Here is an 8,743-nt window from a genome sequence, read left to right as displayed (position 1 = left end):
ACGCGCCTTCGCCCTGCCCGCGTCGTCGCCGTCGAAACCGCCTGATGGACAGCCGCACCGACACCCCCCTCACCCCTCATACGCGCGCGATCCCTCCACCGTCCCTGCAAGCGCCGATGCAAACCCTAGCCCGACGAGCTTATGGCTCGTCTCCGCTGGAGCTCCTCCGAGCACCGGTCTCGCGCGCATCCTTTTCATGGCGCCATGGGTGGCGCCCGTCGCCACACGTGCCCCCGTCGGAGCTACCATGGGCGGCATATGAGGTATGGGTGGCTTCGGAGCTACCATGGGGGGCATGAGAGGCATGAGTTTTGCATCTCTCATGGGAGGCATGACATGATTGTTGATGTGTCGTGGAATTAAACTATGCTATGTCTTTTTATTTTATGTTTGAAATATCCATATTTATCTTTATTAAAATGAACAAAATGCAAGCGCCGGCTGCTCGCACGCGCTAAGTTTTAGCGCGTCCGCTTGAACGGCTTGCGTGCGCTATACATTGACGTGACCACTGAAGCTGGCACACTCTGACACGCTAAAAATTGTATTTCAATGTTGCATAGTATTTTTAGCGCGCGGCGATTAAGGCGCTGGTTGAAGATGCTCTAACTCGTTTACGAGTCTGCCAAAGATGAGCTCGTCCACCCCGCTGTCAACTTGCACGACAGCTCATGGAGCCCACGGATCGCGATCCGCGTGATGGCCGCAAACCCGAATCCACACCCTCCATTCGGGCCCGATCCAACGGCTCTCGTCCCATCCCCCGCCGCCCGTCCCGCCTGGCCAAAACCCGAATCACACAATCATCGCGCGCAAAGCATCCCCCGATCCCCTTTAAAACCCACCTCCATTCCTCCACCAGTCCACCACCGCCAAGCGAAATCCCAATCTCCAATCGCCACAGCCAGCAGCAGCGGCAGCAGCCAGATCCTTCTCCCCCATCTCCGATGGCCCGCACGAAGCAGACGGCGCGCAAGTCCACCGGCGGCAAGGCCCCGAGGAAGCAGCTGGCGACTAAGGCGGCGCGCAAGTCGGCGCCGGCGACCGGCGGCGTCAAGAAGCCCCACCGTTTTCGCCCGGGAACCGTCGCGCTCCGGGAGATCCGCAAGTACCAGAAGAGCACGGAGCTGCTCATCCGCAAGCTCCCCTTTCAGCGCCTCGTCCGGGAGATCGCGCAGGACTTCAAGACCGACCTCCGCTTCCAGTCCTCCGCCGTCTCCGCGCTCCAGGAGGCCGCCGAGGCGTACCTCGTCGGGCTCTTCGAGGACACCAACCTCTGCGCCATCCACGCCAAGCGCGTCACAATCATGCCCAAGGACATCCAGCTCGCCCGCCGCATCCGCGGGGAGCGCGCCTAGGTTGTGGGTCGCCGCTGGCTAGTAGCAGTCTTGTCCTGTGGTCCGGATGTGTGTCCGGTGCTTCTGTTCGTTTGTGTTGATATGATGTGTCGTCTGATCCTTTGTATCGTGATGCTTGAATGAAATTGCAATGGAAAAGTTCAGTTATCATGCCAGTTCTGTCCCCACAGTGTCACTATTTTCAATATAAAGCAGCAGCAGCTCCGTGATTCTGCACTGTTCTTGTGACACGAAGAAAGGTGATAATGCAAGTGATAGGTTTGGACACTATGCTGTTCCCCATTGGCTTCGCGATTTTGCCGCGGCGATCTGTTATTTATCTTTGGTTCCTGTGCGATTCAGTTTCTTGCACTTTTCTTTTGCCCGTTTCTGCAGGCATTTGGTGATTTTATTTGGGCTTTCGGCTCAGTTTATGTGATTCTGAAATTGGCTGGGCTGGTTGATGTGGATTAGACGAAGCTGAATTCCTCATCACATTCACGTAAACATGTCGCCACTTCACCTTGAACTAGTTGGAAATTTGCAATGGATGTGATCTACTTTATCTCCGTTTCTCAGATCTTTTGGATGTTATGTTTGCTGAATGATATCCTTCTGGGGATGATTCTTGTGCTGAGTTTTTTTTTTCTGGTTGTGATTGTCCATGTCTCCATGATGATTCTTGTGGATCAGAAACTTGAGTTGACAGTAGATACTACTAGAATTGTTTTGTCTGATCCCTTCAGTACTATCCATTTAATCTACTCCCTCCGTTCCTAAATATAAGTCTTTTTAGAAGTTCCACTAGTGGACTACATACGGATGTATATAGACATAGTTTAAAGTGTAGATTCACTCATTTTGTTTCGTATGTAGACTCTTAGTGAAATCTCTTAAAAGACTTATATTTAGGAACGGAGGGAGTAACAAGTTTACAACATGCAGTTGTACCTTATAAGAGAAACAAGTACTGTGATTAAACTTGTGCTGTGGTTAGCCTATGCGAGTATATAAGAGGACCTTCTTTAAGGCCATTATTTTCTTTATCATCCTACACCGCTGTTAACTGACATAATGCGCAATTTGGTGTCAGCAGCACTCTCTCGATTAAACTTGGGCTTTGATCAGTCTATGAGACTGTCTCAAAGTTTTCTAGAGAGATTAGAAGCGGACATGAGTACAAGCCACTCATCACTGCAGTTATTATGCTATGATATTCATTGCAGCTTCTGTGGCATGAATTCCATCCCAGCACACGTAATTTTGGGCTTCTGTGCAGGCCGTTGCACTTGCAATGTCGCCGTTTTCAAACTTTGTGGTACACATTTGGGTATGTGAGCTCTGTTACAGAATCCAGAGCAAGCCTCAGTATAATGCGGGAGCTACAGGAGGAAGGCCAACCAGTTTCAGTAGTACGTGACACTTGTATTTTCAGATATGGATATGAACCAAAACGACTGGTGTACACATTGGATGTCAGAAATGATTCCAGAGAGAGATTACCACGAGCTTTTCATTAATTATTTGGTCATTTCAAGTGGGTATGTGAATGTCATGTGGTTGGCAACCAATCCTTGTTGACCTGGTGGGTATGTGTGGTCTAAACCAAAAAACTAAAGTGATTCCTTCATGTTGCGTATCATGACATGTCCTACACTTGTGTTAATGATCATTACAATCCAATTGATACGCAAACAAGCAACCATGGCCTAATTTTGATAAAAAAAAGTGCTACAAAGTCGTCCTAGATTTAGAACAAATGTGGAGACACTAGGATTTCTGTGGCCAGTGTCTTTAACAATTGGCGGGGGATATGACCGGTTTTAGAAAAACAATGTGAGGACTGCATGTTCACCATAAAGAAAAACAACAGAAATGGTTGATGTCGAAATCAAGGTGCCTCTGAAAATCACAAATCTTTTGCTCTTATGTTTTGTTTATGATCAAATCCATGAGAGGCTGGCAAGGAAACAAAAGATGTCAATTATGTACATATTTTACCTCCGAACAGTATTGACACGTTATTTGAAACGTGGCTAGATGGAGTTGATAAGACTATGGCTAGACACATTCGTATTGGAGTTTGTGCACTTTTTTGGGCTATATGGAACTGTAGGAATGATGTGATTTTTGACAGACATACAAACATACACTTTTTGCAGGTACTACACAGAGCTGCGACATTAATCCATACATGGTCATTACTCACTCCTGCAGAAACCAGGGAGCCTTTGATTACTGGGTCTATCCGATGGGAGACGGTAGCGCGGGATATCTTCGACCGGTTTGGATGGCAGTCCAATAATAGAATAGATGAGTAGACATCTACGCCTATTTTGCCGGTTGTGGCACTTTTATATTTACCTATGTTTTTGATTTCTTTTGTCGGAGACGATGTTGAACCGCAATTTGTTTGCCTTATTATTAATAAATAGGTTGTATGCATCGTGCTGATGCAGAGGTCGGAGGTAATCCTCCTTTTCTAAAAAAAGTACATATTTTTATATGTCAATCAGTTATAGTTCTAATGTTCACTAGCAAAATATAATTGGAGAGTCCTTGTCCTTCATTGTGCATATGTTTTATATTCTTGTGTTACAAACCTAGATGATGACTTTGGCTTGGTGGACGCTTTTAGAGCATCAGGTCTCGAGCTCCGGGATGAAAACCCTAGATCCAACTATGATTGTTGCACTTGACAATGGTGGTATTTATGCACCATGTTCTTGTTGAAGGTGTTTGTATGGAGTCTGCTTAGGCATGCTCTTTGGGGTAAAAACCCAATTGACCCCTAGTGGTTGGATCTGGCGGTTGCAAGTGTGTAGGCTGCATCGGTTTTCTTCGCTCTTTTACATCTTTGAGTGATTTGTCGTGTGCATTCTTAATGTCTCGATTTGGTCTTGATATTATGTTGTTGCATAGATATGATGCAACTCGTATCGTCTTGATATTAACATATTATTATTGGTTGTCGAGAAATGCGTGTAGAAGCGGACCCTATGGGTTGTTTCCGACGAGATATCAGACGAGGATGATTTAAAAGGGACCAGTTTACCAATTATATTAGAATGGTCGTTCTAATCGAAACCATCGATCTGCATCGAGATTTGTGGAAAAAGTTTTAAGGGATACTGAAGCACACTCAATTTAATTTACTTCACTTCTACATAACCTTTGATACTAACTGGTTCGTAACAATCAGCTAAAAAAAACTGATTCGTAACAACCACTTTATTTCAGGTCAGTCAATAAATAGTACCGCGGTAGAAAATAACACAATCCCGCAATAAGCCCACCTGCTTATATAGGTACAACATGATTCAGATCACAACAACATAACTATATCCATTCGAAAACAACAACAACAACATGACTATCTTTACCTATTAATAAAGCAATTAGTGCTTCTGTCGTCCGTCATTAACATTGCCCATAAAATTGATGAAAATTACCCACAATTGCCACTTATAAGTCATAGAAAACGTTTCAAACAGGAAAATCTCCTGACTGGGCCGGCCCATGTAGGCACCTCCTATATTACGCTCTGGGCATTGAAAAAAGATGCAGCACCTATTTGGGCCGGCCCATGCGTGGCCGCCTGTTCTTTTAGTTTAGTTTTTTATTTTACTTTTCAATTCCATTTGTTTCTACTTTAAATAATTTAGAACTTCAAATAACTTTTCTTAAATTTAAGAAATTGAGAATTTTGAAATAAAATATTAAAAAACATATTTTTTTGAGAATTCAAAAACTACTCAGCAGTTTTGAAAAATGTTTGCAGATACAAAAAAATGTTTACATTTTTAGAAAATGTCTGTAAAATGAAAAAAATTAATAATTTTAAACAAAAGTCCGTGTAAAAATCTTAAAAACAGTTCGTGCCTCTGTTTTTAGTCTCATTTTCTATTTTCATTTTCTGTTTCATTTTTTAAAATTTAAATAATATAGACTTTTGAAAAACTTTTGCAACTTATAAAACTGAGAATTTTGAAGAAAACATAAAATGTTTGTAAATTCAAAAAATACTCGGGATATTTGTAAAAGTATTCCCATATTCAAAAAAATGTTCATAATTTTGAGAACAATGTTGGTGAAAACAATAAAAGTCCATGATTTTGAGAAAAAAGTTTGTGTATTATTTTTTGGGTGCAATTAAAAAAAATATTTGCTAATTCAAAAAATGTTCATGCATTTCAAGAAATGTCCTACAATTTGAAGGACGTAATATGATCAATATAATCAGAATTCTTAAAGATTATAGTTACTTTTCTCCCGTTGCAACGCACAGGCCCTTTTGCTAGTACCCGAAAAGAACATAACTATACCCCAGGATACTTGGCCTTGTACTCGCTCCACAGCTGGTCCACGTTCTTGCCCAGGATCTGCATGAAGTAGTCGTCGCTGTACCCGCCCTTGAGCTTGCCGTCCATCTCCGCCACGAACCCGGGCTTGAGCGAGTCGCAGTAGTCGAGGAACCTGGCCGTCACGTCGTACCCCTGATCCCACCGGTCGCCGCCCCCGGCCTTCACCCAGTGCCCCGGCACGTACCCGGCCTTGAGCCGCACGTAGTCGGCGACGCCCTCGAAGACCCCCGAGTGCGCGTTGTAGTCCTGCAGCCCCCACTGTCACACGTGCGCCACCTCGTGGTGCAGCCCCCCGGTCACCTGGTCCTTGAGGTCGTCGCCGGTGATGCCGCCGACGTAGCGGGCGCTGAGCTCGACGGTGCTGCCGCTGGTGGAGGTGATGCCGGCCGTGTCGCGGACGGCGAGGATGACGGTGTCGCCGTCGGCGGGCCTGCGGTCGGAGGGCTCCGGCTGGTTGAAGACGCCCCAGGTGAAGGAGGACGCGTCGGACAGGGCCTGCTTGGCGTAGGCGGCGCCGTACTCCTGGACTCCTGGTCGAACCGCTGCCCGCCGGCCGTGCTCGACGCCTCGTTCGTCACGTCGAACGTGACCGCGCCCTTCATCCCGTCTTTACTCTTACTAGTAAAATGACCTTGCGTTTTACGGGTTATTATGCATATAAATGAATTAAATTAATGATTGAGGTCATCTTCAATGTCGGAACTCATTTTCACTCATGCGTTTGTGTGTGTTCAAAATATGTCCAAAATACACGGCAGTGTCAAATTATACAAGTACAATAATAATTTTGAGGATAGACAGACTAAGACAGATCAAGAAGCTGCATAGAAACAACATTAGAATGAATGGTGCTCTGTACATAGCAGGGAAGAGACAACATTTGGGGGCTTCTGACTAAATGTCTCCCTTATTCTCTAGAAAGGTCCAAAAAATTCCTTCCCAAATGACTAAACTGCAATAGTATTCGATGGAAAAACAAAATCCGCTCACCATTCTATTTGTGAAGCTCCCAAAAGATTGGCCTTCCTGGTCCCAAGACGACCATTATCAACGTGCACTCCATAGAATAATTTACCATCACCCTGCAATAAACAATAAAGATAAAAATAATTGAAAAGCCGAATTTCAAGAAATAACCAATTGATATGTAAAAATGTTGTGAACGAACAAACATGCGAGAGATATGCGAGGATTTATCAAACACTATATGCAGACTACATCAAGAGAATAAATAAATGCGCAAGCCAAGTCAAAATTGAAAACATCGAGGAAGTAAACTAAATTAAAAATGACGAATAACAGAAATTTTGTATGAAAATATTAGCAAGCCTCCCTAAACACAGTAAATAATTTCTTCCAAAAATTTCTTTGCCACATCTTGACCAAGATAATTATGCTGGGGAATTATACCTGCTCTTGCCACCCAAGGTAGCTGTTGAACTGCCATTCTGGCAATGGACGGAAATCTTCAAAAAAAATTCCATAATATTTTTTAGCTTCAGCCCAGAACTTGTTAATTCCCTAGCTGTCAAGCAGATACTTCAGTCTGCTATACCTGCAGTTATCTCTTCTTCCATTTTCCCTCTGTGTAACAACTATTGCCTTTATAGCATATAATATATCCTCCTTAGGAACATAACCAAGTGGATCAGACAGCCGAGGGAATGTGGTTTCTATTCTGTGTGTCCTTCCCATGCCACCTCCAACCTGAAAATTTTGGATAAATAAAAAAAGGTAAGCATTGCTAAATACAGTACAAGATGGAGCGGAATTTTCTTTAGCACTTACATAGAGGTTAAAGCCAACAGGCTCCCTTGCACTATCTGAAACTACAACAACACCGATGTCATTCGTCAAAATATCAACAGAGTTATCACCAGCAACAGTGACCGCAATCTTGAACTTCCTGGGCAGATACTGGGTCCCGTAGATTGGCTGAGGAGAATCAGGGAAGTTTGTTCCATGTGAGTTGTCATTTCGCGCTTTAGTGACCTCAGGAGGTTCTTCCGCTGACATTATCTTCTCTCCATCCACCCACAGGTCATAATAAGCCCCTGACTGTGGCGCGAGAAGTGCTGCAATATTCTCCGCTGTTTCTTGAGCAAAAAGAATATCTTTTATCACATATGGTGCGGTAGGTGCAAGCACATTCCTATTGAGATCTCCACAAGCACCTAAGGTTGATCCCATATTCTTAATCACAGTGCTGATGACATGCTTCAAGTTCTTCTTAAGAACGCCGTGCATCTGAAATGTTCGCCTGGTTGTCAGACGGAGCGTTCCAATCCCAAACTCATCAGCCAGTGTATCCATAGCCAAGTAAAGCTGGTTTGGAACTTTTCCGGAAGGATTCTTTATCCGGAGCATAAACGAGTAATTCTTCCGGCCACGGACTTCTCGGTCGCTCTGTTGATAGCTTCCATGGAACTTAATCAGCTCGACAGCAGTTTCGTTGACGTTGGGAGCCTGTGAGACCAGCTCCTCATTCAAAGGGTAGCAAATAAAATTGCTCTTCTCCTTGATTATCTCGACCTTGCTTCGCTTAACTTGCGATGCATCCTTCTTCAGGGGATGCATGAACGGCAAAAGGTTTCAGAATTCAGAGTATCAGATAGCAGCAGCCGTGCATCATTGCATAGTGTTTTTTTTTCTTCAATTGAACGACCATCGGTATAATAATACTCTAAAACCAACTTTCCAATAAACATTTCAGAGGTAAGCAACTAAGTAAGATAATTTTGATCGTGTACTACTGTATTTAAAATGGATTCAGTTCCTAGCAGTGACAAAGGCAGTCAGTGAGTGTTGGCCTGGGCGATGGCGATTTCGAAATCAACGATGGACTGATCTGGTTTCACACGAGTGGTACAACCCAGAATTCTGCCATAACCTTACCAAAAAATTCGTCATGGTACTGCTGGGCACTGCCATGGAGATGCTCCCGGCAGCCGTCGCCAAGTCCTCCTCCGCCAACGCCGCGGCCACGGAGATGCTCGAGATGTCCCGGGACTTCTCCAACTACTCCAGCTTCAACTCCGACAT

At 44.4% G+C, this 8,743-nt stretch overlaps 1 protein-coding gene and 2 pseudogenes across 1 annotated transcript; 1 reads left to right on the top strand and 2 right to left on the bottom strand.

Moving 5' to 3' along the window:
* The first annotated feature begins 861 nt into the window (after window positions 1–861).
* LOC123411359 (histone H3.2) lies at window positions 862–1,513 on the top strand. The gene has a single exon (XM_045104288.1). It carries the CDS (start codon window positions 948–950, stop codon window positions 1,356–1,358), a length of 411 nt encoding a protein of 136 aa, XP_044960223.1. The 5' UTR covers window positions 862–947; the 3' UTR covers window positions 1,359–1,513.
* Window positions 1,514–5,656: 4,143 nt separating this feature from the next.
* Window positions 5,657–6,303, bottom strand: LOC123408320 (annotated as a pseudogene).
* A 384-nt stretch (window positions 6,304–6,687) lies between these two features.
* Window positions 6,688–8,278, bottom strand: LOC123408319 (annotated as a pseudogene).
* Between the last annotated feature and the right edge of the window lie 465 nt (window positions 8,279–8,743).

This window comes from Hordeum vulgare, chromosome 7H (assembly GCF_904849725.1).
Source record: "Hordeum vulgare subsp. vulgare chromosome 7H, MorexV3_pseudomolecules_assembly, whole genome shotgun sequence".
In the NCBI taxonomy this organism is placed as follows: domain Eukaryota; kingdom Viridiplantae; phylum Streptophyta; class Magnoliopsida; order Poales; family Poaceae; genus Hordeum; species Hordeum vulgare.
This window is presented reverse-complemented; position numbering and strand designations above follow the sequence as displayed.

Coding starts and splice junctions, on each gene's coding strand:
- LOC123411359 (XM_045104288.1), top strand. CDS start 948: ATGGCCCGCACGAAGCAGACGGCGCGCAAGTCCACCGGCGGCAAGGCC.